The sequence below is a fragment of the Nanorana parkeri genome, unplaced genomic scaffold, assembly GCF_000935625.1.
Source record: "Nanorana parkeri isolate BGI_ZX_2015 unplaced genomic scaffold, ASM93562v1 scaffold109, whole genome shotgun sequence".
Classification (NCBI taxonomy): domain Eukaryota; kingdom Metazoa; phylum Chordata; class Amphibia; order Anura; family Dicroglossidae; genus Nanorana; species Nanorana parkeri.
In genome coordinates, this window is record NW_017306377.1 from 1,031,580 (window position 1) to 1,049,414 (window position 17,835).

The 17,835-nt window shown below is 40.7% G+C and overlaps 1 protein-coding gene across 1 annotated transcript; it reads left to right on the forward strand.

Moving 5' to 3' along the window:
- Positions 1–488: 488 nt before the first annotated feature.
- On the forward strand, positions 489–17,505 carry LOC108784319 (transmembrane protein 26-like). The gene is made up of 5 exons (XM_018553081.1): positions 489–493; positions 1,713–1,928; positions 8,501–8,613; positions 11,224–11,663; positions 17,362–17,505. Exons 1-5 carry the CDS (start codon positions 489–491, stop codon positions 17,503–17,505), a joined length of 918 nt encoding a protein of 305 aa, XP_018408583.1.
- Positions 17,506–17,835: the final 330 nt, after the last annotated feature.

Sequence of the window (17,835 nt, forward strand, 5' to 3'; positions counted from 1 at the left end):
CAATTTAACAGATGAACCCATTAGTTTCCTCCTGCTTCCGAGGACCTGGCCTAGTAAAAATGTATTTAGCAGATCACTTCTGGAAATACAGACCCTCTACCTTCTTATCCTTTACAGGTGAATGTAAACCAATGACTTTCAGGGTTATTGGGGTAAGATTCTCCACCCCACTGTCAAGCACTACGACATCGTTACCCAATAAATTATTAAAATATAGAACATATGTATATTTTTTGGCTTGATGGAGCCACAAAACTCTTTAAATATCCACTGAGATAAGAATAAATCCAGCTGCCATTATAAGGTGAGGAATGTACCACGTCAGTCCTTACAACATTTACAAAAGTTTGTATTGCTATCATAAAAGCTCTCCATTTTCAACCATATGACCAGCTTTGGGGGGATCATGTTAAAATCATGCAAAGACCCTCTGGCCTTTGGTTACTGACATACTATTTAAAATATCGCTGGACATCTGATCTTGCAGGATGAAGTAACTGGTTGTGGTGGTTGATTTTTTTTTTTTGGACCATTGCTATTGTTTTCCTTAAATATAGGGCATCTTTAGAGGTATTTGTTCATGCTTGAGCTCTCTCATCCACTGACAAAAACAGACACAATCAGGTAGGTTGCATGTTTACATCACAATCTTTGCAAAAATGAATGTCTAATCACCGACTAATATCAGTGATCAACTCAATGATCATGATCAGCTTCATGAAAGGTGGACACAGATGGACAAATATCAACCTGAAAAATGAATAAGGTAATATATGGTCATCCTTGTGGAAATGTGCTGAATGCTGTGACTCACCAAGGTCCTCACCAAATGCTTACAGTGGTGCATACAAGGTATTTGTAATCCTTCACTCGTCTCCAAAGTCAGGTGAACGATAGTATCCTGCTCAATGAGATACCTGAGGTATCTATCATGGCCTTCCAGCATATCACGAAGGGCCAGGTAATCATGAGCAATCTTAAAATCTGATCTATAGCTTACATTATTTGAGCTATTTTTTGGGCAATCTAACACATAGGATGTATCTCTATGTGCTAGACAAATGACATCAGTGAAACGTGTATGCTTTTCTATACTCAGTAACAGACCAGTATACATTCCTTTTCATTTACAAGGTACTGATTTATGAAGCACTCAAGTGGGAGACATATAATGAAAACACTATGGGGTCTATTCACTAAGCTGCCATAGGCAGCCGAGTGAATGACCAACCTGAAGTGAAGTGAGCCGAACACTGTTCGGCTAATTACTTCAGGCTGGTACTGCTGAGTTCAGCCGTACATCGGCTGAAATCAGCCGTACATCGGCTTGCTTCACATGGCTTCGGGTCGGCCGAACATGCTCAGCATGTTCGGCCGACCCGAAGTGCAGAAGGAGTTCGACTCAGCCGATCCAACTTCTGGATTGGCTGAGCCGAACATACAGCAGGTAACCAGGGACGCTGATCTCTCTGTAAGTGGCTGGAGCCAGCCGTAAGATCACGGCTGGCTCTGCCCAGCTGTCAGAAGCAGGCTGTCGGCCGGCCAATGGCCGGCCCCTCGGCCAGCTTCGGCTTTCAGCACGGCTCAGCCGAGCTGATGCATATGAGTTCGGCTCGGCTGAGCCGCTCGTTTTTTTTCCAACAAATTATCTTCACAAATATTCACACTATTCAGATGTTATACATATAATCTCTACTTTTGTGTTTTCACAGATCATACGAAGCTGCTACAATGAAGAGTAAATGCTGGAAGATACTATCAGCCATTGTCAGTCGCTTGTTTTTCAGCCTTCATGGATTCCTTATGATACTTTTACTATCAGCGATGGAAAATAATTTTAGTTACCTTGTACTGCTAAGTATCATTTTTCTGTTGTTCTTTGAGATGATCATCACGCTACGGGAAACTAAGAAAGGAGAATGGAAATGGTACTAATATAAGTAATGTATTAATAAGACTGTTAAACAAAATTCTGATGGCAATCAAACATGTAAAATAAATTCTCATTAGTAAATCTAGCTAGTTGACCAGATTTGATAGCTTAGGGTTGAAAACGTTCTAGATCTAGCTTGAATTAGCAATTGGCTTTTTTTTTAGCAATTTCACCTACCAACATTTTCCCTGACAAGCTGGTACAAGGAGATAGCTAGTTAAACTCCCCCATTACATGGATATGGATGCATATTAACCTATGGGTGATCAGAACCTGTGTGCTATAAGTCAATATGGGCATATTATCTTTAGGCAGTATGATCATGCCACATCCTACCACCCTCTTAAAGTGACACTAAATTCAGGAGTCTTGAAAATGTAACAAAAATGTATCTAATTTGTGTATTACTTGGCTGTAGATACTCAAATCATCTCTGAATTGGTGCTGACACTGTCCTTCCTTCTGGAAGGTGACTACTTTTGTTCTCCATGGTCCCTGTGTGTGTTGTAAAATAGCCACTGCTCCATGCTCACTCACGTGGTGGACTACAATCTCAAGCTTAGTTTACCAATTTCGAACCTAAAACTATGGTCAGGGCCGGTGCTAGGATTCTAGGCAAGGTGGGCAAGGTGCATTTTTGCGCCCCATCTCCTGCCCCAATACCGACCCTGATGTCCTATAAAAACAGGGCATTTTGACAAGTACTAGTACTTGTCAAAATGCAATGATGTTTGCTCTATGTTTTTTTTTCTTTTTCACTTACCTTCGGCGGGGGAGAGCAGCGGCGAGTGGCGCGGGAGAGCAGCGGCGAGTCAGCGCTGGTCCCGTGGGAGGAGCTCCAGGTGGGGTCCTAATTCAGCTGGCCGGTGACTGCCTGAGGTGCCACGCGTGTCGTAATCCTCTGGCAGTCGCCGGCCAGCTAAATTAGGACCCCACCTGGAGCTCCTCCCACTGGACCAGCGCTGACTCGCCGCTGCTCTCCCACGCCGCTCGCCGCTGGTCTCCCGCACCAGAGGTAAGTGAAAAAAAGCATAGCGCAAACATCGGGGCATTTTGACAAGTACATTACTTGGCAAAATGCCCTGTTTTTCCGCCCTCACCCTGCAGCGCCGTAAGTCGGCCGCCTGACTTGCCTTGCGGTAGCGCCGGGCCTGACTATGGTCATGTGACAGGAAAGTATTCCCTGTTTTTATGGTCTGTATTGTGGGGGGTTCTTCTTGTAGTGCTCACATTGCTTCCAGCTGATGTGGCCACTGCCCATTGGCTGCCAGAAGTGTCCATCAAAGTGTCCACAGGGTTTTCTCACAGGGTCCGCCAGTCTTCTAGCTACAATGTCATGATGCAAGGTGTGGCAACTGTAGTGTATCTTCCAATAACCATTCCCAATCAATAGAAGAGGTGCTGTGGGTCATCACGTTACAGCAGACTTAGGTAAATAGGTGGTGGGGAAGGTGGAAAGTAATGAATGCTCGGAGAAGAGGCGGGACATTTTTTTTTCCGGAAATGGGCTTTAAATAGCAATTCCAGCCAATGTGTGAAACCAGTCAGTAAAGTACAGTTGTTATTAGGAGACTGCAGATATGAAGGTATCGAAACTCCACCCAATTAACCATAATCTGAGTTTCCTATATTCCACTGCCACCAAATCTCATACAAAGCCTGCTTATGGAGGGTCTGTTTCCAAAAGCCTGTCTCGTGTATCTCTCTCATTGATGTGTCACCAGTTAGATTCAAACTTCCGGCCACGTTACTAACCAACTGGTGGCAACAGAAAACACTTTGATAGTTTAGGCTTTCTGTACATAAGTGACCTCAAGGCGCATACAGTGGGTGTTTTTGCGAACATCTCTCCTGCATTACTACTTGTAAGGCAAAGATCACCAAATGATTAAACAGAAAAGAGCTGGGTTAACAAGTGAAGCACAGAAGAAATTAACTTCCTTTGGAGTGTATATGTATTCACAGCTTGATTCCGCAGGAATAAACTGTTTGCTACTGCTGCACTGGCACATTTTGAATTTGTGAAAGAAGAACTTATTCCAGAGCATTTATTGAACATAACAGAATGAAACATGGAAACAAACAATTCTTCAGTCGCGGGGAACTCTGCAGAATGCTGACTTACTCTACTCTGTTGACTGATTCCACTTTGCTGTACATTGATTGAGGAAGTCCACTCAGCACATCAGTAGTGCTGCTCCGCCAGCACACTTCACCAACACTGCTGATATACAGTACTGCCTGCTCCACCGAGGATGACTGAGGAGAAGCACTGGGTTTACTGTTCTCCTTCCACCTGTTCATCAGCACTGGCTTAAGGACAACCAGTTTACCTTCTACGATTCAAGACCATCTATACTCACCACTGCTAGTGACATTTCCACCTACCTCCTGTGCTGATGACCATCCCAGTGTAATCAAAGATTTTCCACTTCACAAGTAATGTTCTGTGTCAGACCCCCGCAGATAATATACACTGAGTAGCCAGATTATTATGACCACCCCATCAGTACTTCATTGGGCCACGAGATGACTCCACGAGATGCCTTTGTTGGGCCGCCTCGTGACTCCACGAGATGTTGAAAGGTGATGCGAGGAATCTGACACGGCACTGTTGCCCTTCTGTTGTCTTGTACCAGTCTTGCCACTCTCCCTTCTGCCCTAACATTGACTAGTCGCTGATGGCCACAATTCGCACGTTCAGACCCAGATTTTCGGCTGACAGTCCAGTCTTTAAACACTTTAACAACAGCTGCTCTTGAACATTTAACAAATTCTGCTGTTTTGCTGATACTCGCTCCATAGGTCCGAGCGCCAACAATCATCCCACGTTCAAAGGCTGTTACATCGCGTTGTTTACCCGTATCTTCAGAAAAAAATCACTTCTACTGTCGTGGTAAACAACCTGCTTCCCTATTTATAATGGCCTGGCCCTCTAGCAACTTCAGCGCAAAATTATAGCTAATTATAGCTAATTTGCCTACAAACATCAGGTGGTCATAATAATCTGGCCACTCAGTGTATATGCTGGCATTTACCGATTTTTTGTGAGTGCATACATTACCTCTCTTTTCTGTCCTCTGGTGTCATTTAGATAACGCAGAAGGTTGTTACGCTCTTCTCTGTTTTGTTTTTTAAAAACAGCACATTGCCCATGCTGGGCAAAGCAACAGGTTCACTTTAAAGCTGAAATCTGAACTCCAAGCAAGCAGATATACGCACAGATAAAATATGTGTATGGGAGCTGTTTTACCTGCCAAAGGGTTGTCAGTTATGTGCAGTGAAGTTTTTATCAAGGCACTTCTGCCACACAGTACAGCACAACTCTTGGCCTCCACTGCAGAAGCATAGCTTGTTAAGAACACAGTCCCAACCTAAAAGAGCAGCAGCACAGTGAATCGTGAGTATTTGTTACTGTCAGCCTGGCACAGTGGTCACTTCATATCTGAAGATTTAGTACAGAGGCTCCTGTGATGGAATAGGGTGAGAATACATAATTTTGGGGTCTTCATTTAGGGGCTAGGTTATGTTAGTGATATACTTCCTACATGCTAAGGGTGGTTACGTTTAGGTGTTAGAGTTAAAGTATACCTAAAGCCCAAGCTCTGTTTTTATTTATTTATTTTAGAGTAATGAATGGTATAAATATATTTTCATCTATGTCCCATTGGAAAGTTTTTTCTTCCATTCCTATCCAGAAGGGTGGTATTGGAATGGGTTAGTTGATAGGAGCTCACATTAGGGTAAAGGTTTACAGTTTAGATGTGGGTTACATTTATGGTCAGGTTAATAAAAGTGAAAAAACATAAGAGCACCACAGGCTGTTTGACAGGCAACCCAAGCGAGCCCTTCTATGCATGCTGAAAGATTCTTTTAAACAACTCACCCTGATTAGGTATAGAAATTTGCCTTTTTTCCACCACCACAAATCCTGGTGAAGAAGCAACAAGGAGCCCAGGAAACATGTTGGCTAATCCTGTTACTTTGGCATAAAAATACTTACTGTGCTTAGTAACCATCTGTGGTGTATTCTTCTTTTGATCTGTTTTATTATGAGTACTATTGTGATATTGGCTGGTCCCACCAGCTTATAGAGAGCTGCCCTCACTCCAAATCTGAAAATTACCCTTCAAAACCAGCGCTCTACCAACACCTCAACCTCCTTGATCCTCAGGTTAAGTACTAAGGTATAGGTTAAGGGTTATATGTTAGAGGAAGAATTATTAAGAGTTAATGCATTATTTTAAGGTTCAGGATTAGGATTTAGGGAAGGGGTTGGTTAAGTGTAAGTGGTTGCACAGTACTAGGGACAAATTACAAAAAAGAGATAGTTCGGGAGCTGCACTTTTTCTAGAAGATAGAAGAGATGAGAACTACCATACCAGCAGAAGTTTTAATGCTATCTTTGTCCTCACTGGTGAGATTTACTCTGTCTGTTTGCCCTGTTGACTATTGATCTGTGTGGCCTGTTCATTATTGGCAAGTGAGCGGAAATCCAAAAATCTGAGTTGTCACCAAAACAAAAAGGGGGGCACCTGCTTTGGGAAGATTTTCTCTCACTCCCTGTTCTGTCTACAGGATAGAAAGTGAAGGGAAACTCCTCATGGGAACAGGGCCTCTAATGAATTTTAAAATTGCCTCTAAAGTACATCCTTCAAGTTCCAACCATTCAAAATGAAGTGAAAAAAATGTTAAACTATTTCTAGGCTGTTATGGCTGTTTTAATTAATGCTGGAGAACCTGTCATGGCTGACTTCCTTCTTCAAATACTAGCTCTCTGGCTGTCTTGGGGTTCAATACTTTTTTTGAGTTACTGACTGAGAAGAGTTAGATTCCTGATCTGCATGATTCTTCAAGCTCAGTGTCTCAGAAACAACTGAAGCCACCAAATCGATCCATCCAGGCAGCTAGCATTTTCAGAAAAAGAGGTAAGTAATGAGATCCTCCTTATACAGATTTAAGATACATTAATGGTTTCAAATCTATTGTACTTCTTTTGTTTTACCATGTTTTAAATGTATTTCTATAAAATCTTTTATTTTACAAACATACCAGACCCGCTCTAGAACCATGCCCTGCTTCTTCCATTTAGTGGTCCAACATAAGAACCTCTATGGCTAGTAAAGACTTACAGGGTTAATCACAAAAGGGTGAAGGGTTTGGAGAAGGCAGGAGAAGTGAACAATCTAGGCCAGAATAGCTGATTTGGAAAAATTCTCCACTTCAGCTCATTTTCCAGTCCAGCTATGTTGTCCTAGATTGTTCACTTCTCCAAACTCTTCACCCTTTTGTGAATAGCACTGTTAAAGTAGAACAATGATCAAATTATAAAAAACATGTGATGTAGGCTGCCCATATGAGCACGATGGGGCCTCTCTGTTTTTTCAGGTACCACCTGGAACATTTTGTAAATACCTGTTGATCCTGTAGAACCAATGGAAACTATAGGCACTTGCTTTGAGAGGTTAAAGACGCTATCAACGAAAGTATTGTGCCTCCTTGCTGCTGTGGCTGTTTACATGTTGGCAAGGTTGGAAGCCTTATCAGTGAATAACCCTGCCTAGCTCCTCCCACAGACCTTTAGACTGACAGCACAATTCTCTTTTTGGAGCAGCACCACCCCCCTTTAGCACTCTCTTGAAGGGTGCAGCTGAAATCTAGTATCTCGTTTGCATTCACCATTAACAAATAGGTAAATTACATTTCTTTTAAGACATTTAACATGCACACTTGCTTTTGAAAATGCCCTTTTAAAAATAGATTTTAACACTGAGACAGTCCAGAAGCTGAGGCCCTATTTGTGAACCTGAGATACTGTCCAGGCCTGTAGAAAACCAGTTAAGGATAAAAACAAGGTACATGGAGACACTACAAGGAAGAACCTTAAAGTGACATTAAACCCCCAGATTTTTAACATAAAACAATACTGTAATGTGTGCATTACTGTAATCCATGGTTGTTTCCCTTCTCTTTGCTGCTCTTCCTTTTAAATCTGTATCTGTTCTCATGCTCTGCAGAACTTCTATTTTGCAGTAGACTGCCTTGTCTCAGGAATGGATACACGGTATCTGTGTATAGACTTGTATAGGCTTGAAACCTGAGCCAGCACTACAGGAAGAGGCCCTGAGCTGAAAAGGGAGGTTATCCCCAAGCATGAGAAGACATGAGGATTTAAAAGGAAGAGCAGCAAAGAGAAGGGAAACAACCATGGATTACAGTAAGGCACACATTACAGTATTGGTTTATGTTAAAAAATGTGAGGGTTTAATGTCACTTTAAGTCATATATGTGGTTGGGAACAGAGCTAAGAACTATAACAGTATCCTGCTGAAGACCCCAGTAGATAAAATAAGCCAGCAGGCCACTCAACCCACGAGACAAAAATATCATCTTTAGATGGACTGGCCAATTTAATATATTATGTCTCTAAATGCATGATTGTTTAAGCAGAAAAACATAATATTTCACCTAATGGCAAGGTCTCTTGTGTTTCAAAAGGACCATCGCATGGTTGTAAGCAAGTCTAAAACTGTACTACAGTAGTGATCTACATCTGTTCTATTCTAGGTTTTCCCCCATGGTGTTTATATATCTGTGTTCTGTTATTCCTCCAATTTTTATCATGGAACTGGGTCTTCTACAATTCAGAATTGGAATAAGCAATGTTACACATCATGAGTGTATGGACAGTGTACGTATCGTTTAGTTAAAGTGCATGTTTTTGTATCTCTGCAATTCACGCACATTTCACTATGTTTTGTCTCTTTAAAAACACTGCAAGTACAGAAAAATACCTGATGATCTTCCAGAAATTCAGAGAGCTCCTATCTCCCTGTCAGTGGCGGAGCTAAGGAACAAAGGGCCCTGGTGCAAGATTTTTTTGGGGGGGCCCCCCTCCCCCCCAAAAAAACCCACAAACACAGCGCTCTCCTTCCGCAGCGCTTGGCCGGCTGTCACTTTCTCTCCTCCCCGCTGGGAGACGGAGCAGCGTCCTGCGGGGAAAAAAGAAAGCACGGATGCACCGCTGTATCAGCAGAAAAATGGCACTTTCGGCATTATGCCAAAAGTGCCATTTTCGGCCAATACGTTTTGGAGGCCAATATATGGTGCAGCCCTAATATTTACAGCAATACAGAATGGCACAGGCTATAGAGGACTACACATCCCAGCAATACTTTATATAACAATAGCATTTCTGTATAAAACGCAGCCTCTGCTATGCTGAAGTCTGAAGTAGTGTTGCCAGTCCTGTCTTAGTTTTCCTCTACTGAACTAAAGAACTAAGGAAGGGAAATAACATTGCCTGGGATTTTATTGTAGCAGATGCAGCATTGTCAGCTCACTACAGGAAATTAGGAATGTATTGCATTTAGGTCAGGATCATCTGGAATTTTGAAACATTTATAGCAAACAAAACTGACCTACAGTATATCAACCAGTCAAATGAAACATTTTTTATGCTGAGTTAAAACATGAAAGGGAAAACCTGATTAGTGGCTATGAGTGATTTATAACAGCTCTGTTGTGCATGGGTGTTACAGTCTATGCTCCTGAAACTGCTTGGGTTAAAACATTTGGGTATGAAAGATTATTATGGTTTGCACACAAAAGTACAAACAAACACACACTATATATAGATATATATATAGAGATATATATATGTATATATATATATCTCTATATATATCTCTATATGTAGATATATTACATACATACACAGACCTGAGGCATCCCAGATTCCCATCTCTTTAACTGTCCCTTACCCCTCCCAGCAGGGGTTCAGTAATGAAGCAGGGAGCCTGGCAGGTGGTCATGTTACTGATTGAATAGGAAGCCGCAGTCACATTCCATTTCAGTTTCCCATGCACCGAGGACTGCGGCTGTTATGTGAGGAATGTAAGTGGCAAGTGCTGCTGCGCTCTGTATCTTTGCGATCTCTCCACCGGCTCAGTGTCTAAAAACACATTGCCCGCTGTTACGATTTCAGTGATGCACTCAGGGTGATTAGGGTGTGCCCAGGCACACCCTGCACACTCTGTGTGCATGCCTATGCTGATACACCTATAAAAGTGTAAATGTGGGGCCTTCTGAGCATATACACATATACAAGCAATCCCAGAGGTAGCCACCGCACTCTATTTGTAAGCTAAATGCTCGGGTGCTCAACCACAAAAATATCTATACACATCCAAAGTAGATATAGAGGCACTCATGGGTCTTGCAACGTAGATTAGTCAAAGCATCAGCATTTTATTGTCATTGTTTCGATGTAGTTTCATATATGTCTATGCAAATTCTGTAGAAGAAAGGATTTTAGAAGGTTAAAGTATATATAAATCCAAAACATTTTTAGTTTTAGATGAATATAGAATAGGTAAAATCACTGCCAGTTTTTTTTGTCATCTGTGTTATTAAGAGATTTCTGTTCACTTTCTGTCTAGAAGACCTAACTAACTAGTAAATCTCTTCAAAATGAGGGTGACTCCCCTATTATCTAGCTGTCACTGGAATATGTGTCCCCATTGGATGATCTGGTGACAACTGCAAATGTTTCTATTTCCTAAACCTTAGACAATGGTCACCAGGAGAAATATCTTAGCACCATGAACCAAACTTTTAAGGTACCCACACATAGATCCACTCAACACATTTCACTGATGTGCGTTCTGCTTCATTAGGATTTAATATACTCACCTGAACCCCAGACCCGGCTGGCTGCTTCTCCAGTGGCACCTAGTAGAAGTTTCCCCACTCTATCCAAAACTAAAAGAAAAACGTTTGGCTGTGGATATACTTTAAAGGGTATCTAAAGCTTTTTTGTTTTGGATAGAGTGAGAAAAAGTTTTTATTGCTCACCATTGTCTCCGGACTGAGTGTGAGAGAAAATCTAAAATTAAGAAATGCCACTGAAACAGGAATAAGAGATAACTTCCAATGTGGACACTTGTTCTGGGGACAATTGTCTTAGAGACAACTATTTAAGAGACAATGGACAGATCTCTTTTCACTTCCGGTTGTGTCGCAAGATAGGAAGTGCAGGAAGACATGGACACCAAAAAAATAAACCTGACGGGGTTCTGCTCTTCCCTATTTGCAAAAGTAACTTAAAAAAAGTTTGTGTTTTAGATACACTTTGGATGGTAAAATAATGTATGGAAGTCTAATCGCTATCTGTAAAAAAGTTTATTCACCTGTCACTTTGTTCTGAAAAGTCAAAAAACTTAAATCTTCTAAGTACAGTATTAGTCACAAATATACAAACATATGTTTTATTTTTCCCCAAAGTAAAGCCTACCTTTCTACTCTCTCTCAGGTGTACACAGAATACTCAAATGAGCTTCAAGCCATGGAGGAAATACTGATTTTGGTCCTAGTCATAGGACGCTGGTTGATGCCAAAAGGTTACATGAACAGAGAGCAGCTCTGTCAGCTTCTCTTGACTTACCTTGCGTTGGGGGCAGATATATTGGATATTTTACAACTAATCAAAGAGACAAAAATTAATACTAACAAGCCTGCAGCTGTTGTTGGTTTGTGCCTTTTTTCCTGGGCAATCCTGCAATTCGCAATAGTGCTCACTCAGACGTCAGCACCAACATTTCGGATAACAAGCCTCACAGAAGAGTCATTGTCAACAACTGATCAAAAGAGACCCCGAATAACTTCATGCTGCACTAATGAGATGTGGAGCGTTATCATCACGATTGGGATGCAAGATGGACCGTTTCTTGTATACCGAGTTTACTTGGCCACTGCAGAGGGAGTTTTTAATGATTCCATGACCTTTTTTATTTGTAAAAATGCTTTGACAGTTATACTTCAACTCTACAGAGTTGGTATGTTTCTGGGCAAGGATAGATGTAGGAAGAATACATTTCAACATACTACTGTAGCTAACCAAACTGATATTGCTGAAACCGAGATTACATAGTCAGCGGTGGATTCATTGTACCTTGGGCCTTGGGCTAATTTCAATTAATTCACCGCCCATCACTACCACCAGTTTGATAAATCATCCATTGGTGTCAGTGGGGAACATGTATCAAATTAACTAGTGACAGAACTAGACTTCAGTTAGGCTGCCTCTCATTTTGTAAATGTGTATGTAACAGTATTTTTTTTGCATTTTGTATTTATGTGTGACCCCCGAGTCTTCTCCCATAGGCAGCTAACTGAGACAGGATTGCAAATGTCTATGACAGAATTAGCACTGCAGTTGAGACAGATTTTCATCAGTATGAGGCAGATTTTTTTTTCTCCGGATGCACATTTAGGAAGTGGTCAGGGGCAGGTTTTATTCTGCCCCTGGTTTTTATTGTACTTTACAGAAGCAGACTCAAACTGTAATATCAGTCTCAGAATCTGTCTCATTGTTCATGTTTAGCATTGCCTTGCTGTGTAAACACACATTTGAGTTTTGCTTCTGACATGTATTTGTGAACCTTGCCTGGCAGATTTGGACTACAGCGATTACATTTTAAACTGGATCTAATGCAGTGGTATACTCTAAAGGTTCAAAGGTGTCACATTATTGTTAAAAGGATGCTTCCAGATAGAGGGAACATGTTGTGTATGATTGTTTGGTTATTTTAATGTAATCCTTTAGTGGGAGCAATAGAAATGCTGCCCTTGCTGACCTCCCTATGAAAAAAATTATAAATATTTCAAATCTAAGAATGACTTGCTGCACCAAAGTACTGAACTTTTTTCATCGTCATGGGACCCCTTGGACTATGGGGCACTGAACAGCCACTGCCATCTGCCATATTTTATTCCACCGCTGGATATAATTGTAGGAAATAGAATGCAACCCCACCACATGATTTACAAACACTTTAAATAAGAGAATTAGATTTTTTTTAAAACCATACATAATCCTTAGATTGTAAACTTCATAATCAAGCCTATCAGAAAAAATGCAGTTGTTTGCCAAGTGTAACCAACCAGCCTCTTTGTCTAATGTTTCTAGATGAAAAAGAGAAGACTGATTGGATTTTGGAACCACCACAGGAAGGTCTTCTTTCAAATATGCAAACAGTATGTAACAAAGCGCCAGCGGCTTACGTCCAAACAGGGAGAAAATCTGCAGTGATCTTTAGTATGCACCTTGAATGAGACAGGCTCTCAAAAAGGCTTTAGGGAAACCTCAATTCTGGAAAAACACAAAAACAAGAGAGCGCCTCCATCGCGTAAAAACATTTTAATAAAATAATTTAAACAGATAAAAACATACTCACAAGGATTGAGTTTAAAAAGGCATGAAACGGTAAAAGCATGAAAGGCTTAGCCCACCGGCTACTCTTCCTCACTGATGGTGGGTAGCCGGTGGGCTAAGCCTTTCATGCTTTTACCGTTTCATGCCTTTTTAAACTCAATCCTTGTGAGTATGTTTTTATCTGTTTAAATTATTTTATTAAAATGTTTTTACGCGATGGAGGCGCTCTCTGTGTTTTTGTGTTTTTCTTTCAAATATGTTTGATCATACCTGTATTATTGCTTTTATGTCCCTCTATAATCAGAATATAACAATGGCTGTATGCATAGAGCAATACATCTTAAAGTGTATCTAAAGCCAATGTTTGGTATTTGCATAGTGTGGTGAGGGGTTAGAACAGGGATGTCCAAACTCCGGCCCTCCAGCTGTGGTCAAACTACAAATCCCATGAAGCATCTCTCTCCGGGAGTCATGCCTGTGGCTGTGAGAATCTTGCAAAGCCTCATGGAATTCGTAGTTCCACCACAGCTGGAGGGCGGCAGTTTGGACACCCCTGGGTTAGAAGAACCCCTGTCATGTTTTTTTATTGATGCATGTGTCTCCAATAGGGAGATTTATTCTATCAATTTGTACTGGTGGCCACTGAAATCGGGAAAAATGCCAAAAGACAGAGTTAGCATCAGAACAGGGATAGAGAGGAATCTTCCAAAGGATACCCTTGTTTCAGTGACATCTGTCTAAGGGATCATTTCCTTTACTTTAAAGAGACTTCCTCTAGTTTCCTGTTGTGTTTCTGAGATAGGAAGTGAAGGAAATTATCCCCAATGGAACATAGACAGCAGCAACAACAAAAAAATAAAACTAAACAGTGATTCAAGAAAACAAAAGATATTGTCACAAGGATGGCAATGTTTTGGGGCCATGCAGGGTCCCTTCTTCAGGCTCATATTGTGCCTGAAGAAGGGACCCTGCATGGCCCCGAAAAGTTGCCATCATTTTGACAATATGTGTCAATAGAAGATGTTTTGCTTGGACATTTTTCTGTGGTGTGCTAGTGACATCTTGTTTCTTCTATTAAAAAAATCAATTTGTACTGGTGGCCACTGAAATCGGGAAAAATGCCAAAAGACAGAGTTAGCATCAGAACAGGGATAGAGAGGAATCTTCCAAAGGATACCCTTGTTTCAGTGACATCTGTCTAAGGGATCATTTCCTTTACTTTAAAGAGACTTCCTCTAGTTTCCTGTTGTGTTTCTGAGATAGGAAGTGAAGGAAATTATCCCCAATGGAACATAGACAGCAGCAACAACAAAAAAATAAAACTAAACAGTGATTCAAGAAAACAAAAGATATTGTCACAAGGATGGCAATGTTTTGGGGCCATGCAGGGTCCCTTCTTCAGGCTCATATTGTGCCTGAAGAAGGGACCCTGCATGGCCCCGAAAAGTTGCCATCATTTTGACAATATGTGTCAATAGAAGATGTTTTGCTTGGACATTTTTCTGTGGTGTGCTAGTGACATCTTGTTTCTTCTATTAAAAATAAAAGGTACTGCAACAGATCAATGCATGTAACGTGCAATGCACAGTGCGATTTCATGCGTTTTAACATGCATTAAACGCATAGATGTATGGACATAGGGATGTAACTCTTATTGTGAGGGAACAATAAAAAATTGCATATACAGTCAGCTAGCGTCATTTATTTATTTATTACAGGTATTTATATGGCGCCAACAATTTAGGCAGTGCTTTACACAGTGCAGATTCACATTAGTCCCTGCCCTCAAGGAGCCTATAGTCTAAGGTCTCTATCGCACATGCATACATAGGAGAGACAATTTAGACAGAAGCCAAATAACCTGTCAGCATGTCTTTGGAGTGTGGGAGGAAACCGGAGTACCCAGAAGAAACCTACGCAAGCACAGGCAGAACATGCAAAATCCTTCCAGATAGTGACCTGTCCAGGATTTGAACCAAGGACCCCCAGTGCTGTAAGGCAGAAGTGATAACCACCATGCCACTGTGCTGCTGTGATGTTCAAACTATGTAAGTTAATAATTAATATTTACTTCTGGTCAATGTAGTGCATGCTATACTGTAACTATGGTAGGTGTAAGAAATGTTCCAAAATGAAAATGTAATGAAAAACATTATTAATTTGCAAATGGATGAAATAATCTTCTTCATTCAGCTAGGGCACTAGTCCATATCCCTGTACCACAATGAGTTATTGTACTCACTCCTCTTAGATGATAAAGGCACGGGTTACCCTCTGTGATACAGTAGGTTCTTATACCCACCCTCCCCCATAGTAAGGATAAAGTGGGACACCCGACCCCTGACCTCTTCCTGCAAAGTCAACTTCCATAAGTACTGACCGAACCTTTCAGATGCATTTGGTTATGGTTTGGTCCCCTCTCTCTTGGTATGCTATCTGGTGACCAGAACACCTGCTCCACCTTGGCATGGCTGGGTGACCACGTCTGCTGTGTCTTGGGGATTCTCCCCTTTTTTGCCCAATCACAAGGCCTAAGTCATTTTCTATGTTTTGTTTTGCAAGATTCCTCCTTCTCAGGTTGATTAATTTGGGTTAATTGATCCTACCCTGGAACATTTTCCATTTGCTTCATAGTCCAGGTTATCTAATTGGATCTTCCGTCAATATCTGGAGAAAATTGGTAAACATTTTTTTTAGAGTCAAAATGGGGTAACTACGTTTTCAAGAAATAACGACACTTTTTGCAAAAAAAATCACATCTACATCATAATGCAAAAATAAATAATTTTCTGTCAACAAATAAATAATTCCTATTTTAAACTGACTTATTTATCTTTTAACCTAAGACTCAGTCAAATCTGGGCATTTGGCCAAATTAGCATTTTATAGATTATCTATATAGACAAACAGACCCTGTACTGAGTGTTTAATCTACCACCCTTACCATAAGAGAATAAAGATTCAAATACATTTATTGTTTAATGTAAAACTTAAACCTTGAATTAAATATTGTATTTGGCCATTTGTACACAGAAAAACCTTACAAAAGTTTTGTCTGTACACAATGGCCAATACACAATAATTGATATGCAGGGGCGCATATGAATTTGACCATATGGGGGCAATTTGCCTTTGTGTAAATATAAGTAATTAATGATACTGCCCCTAGTTTCAGGAGTTTGTCTATCCTCTCATCTATATTTTCTCAATTTAGAATGCCCAGTAATTTATATGGGGCACAATAGATATGAGCAATATATTTCCTTGATGGTTCCGGTCCAACGGATTAGCACAAGCAAAATTAAACTTCAGTAGGAAATGTCTAGTGATATCCTGTAATTCTATAACTAAACCAGGTGTTGTTATTACATCACTCCCTCCAAATTCCAAATTCTTATAACCCATTATAATAAAGTATCCCTTCTTCTTTTGGCAAACCTTTGTAATATATATGATAATTCCCTGATAACCCTCTTTCCTATTGTATCATTCCCTCACCTAACTGCTTTTTTCCAATGATCTGACCTTTCTTCCCAGGCTCCAAACTTTATCTTCTTGTAGCTAATCTGTAACCTTCTCAAGTATATCTGTCTCATCTACCAATGCTTTCAAACATAGCCATCTCTGCGGTGGCCTCCTGATTGATATGTCAATAAGATCTTCACTGTACTGGGAATAGTGGCTGATGTCTAAAACTTGAACTGGCATAGAGACCATTTCATATATTTAATCTGTACCACCCATTTTAGGTTTACAGTGGAACTATGACTTCTCATTAAAATAAAATAAAAAACAACGTAATTACAGATGCATCTGCACTGACAGTATACTTTTATTTCATTTGAAAATTCCCACAAAATCCTGTTGAGTCTGCCAAAGAAGTCCACTTAATGTAGCTTCCTGTGATAGTGTAGCATTGATATCTGCACTAATTCAGTACAATTTTGTTAGCAAGGGGTTAACCTTTGACTACATTCCAAAACACACTAATCTTCTTTGTTCAAAAGTTTTTATTGTTTTCCAAAATAAAGAAATAAAGAAATTCCAGCTTACATAAACATCATAAACAATGAAATCAAGGATGTACATACAGCCCTATAAATCAAGAAGGACTTAAGCACATTACAATCTGTGTTATGCATGTCGCAGGAAATAGACCGCACACACCTAGTCACACAGTGTATGTTAATCAGTCTTCTATTACAAACTATAGAGCAGTGGTCACACCACCTTTCAGGCTTCGCCTGAACACAGGAAACTTGTGAAGGAGACACAGTTCAAAGAAGAGGGGATGGAGAGGGAGGAAGGGGAGAAAGCAGGATGGGTGACAGGGGCTACAGGTCTGACGGAGAGTTAAATGGTGAGTGAATCCAAATGGAAATTTGGGGGCATATAGGAGACAACCCAGGGCTCCCATATTTTTTCAAATTTGGGCAATGAGTCTGACTGGATAGCCGACAGTTTCTCGAGGAACATAATCTGTGAGACTCTTGGTTTGACTGCTGCAAATGGGACCGAGGTAGTACGCCAAGAGCGCGCAATCACTCTCCTGGCTTCTGTTAGTATGTAAGTGACTAGTTTAAATTGAGTCCACGAGCATGAACCCGGTTTCTTCCCGAGCAACACCTCAGTTGGATCCTTACGGAAGGAACGACCTGTTACCGTGTAAATTAGCTGATACACCCTA

Coding starts and splice junctions, on each gene's coding strand:
- LOC108784319 (XM_018553081.1), top strand. Junction 1,929..8,500: donor AAGAAAGGAGAATGGAAATG/GTACTAATATAA, acceptor GTTCTATTCTAG/GTTTTCCCCCATGGTGTTTA. Junction 8,614..11,223: donor CAATGTTACACATCATGAGT/GTATGGACAGTG, acceptor CCCAAAGTAAAG/CCTACCTTTCTACTCTCTCT.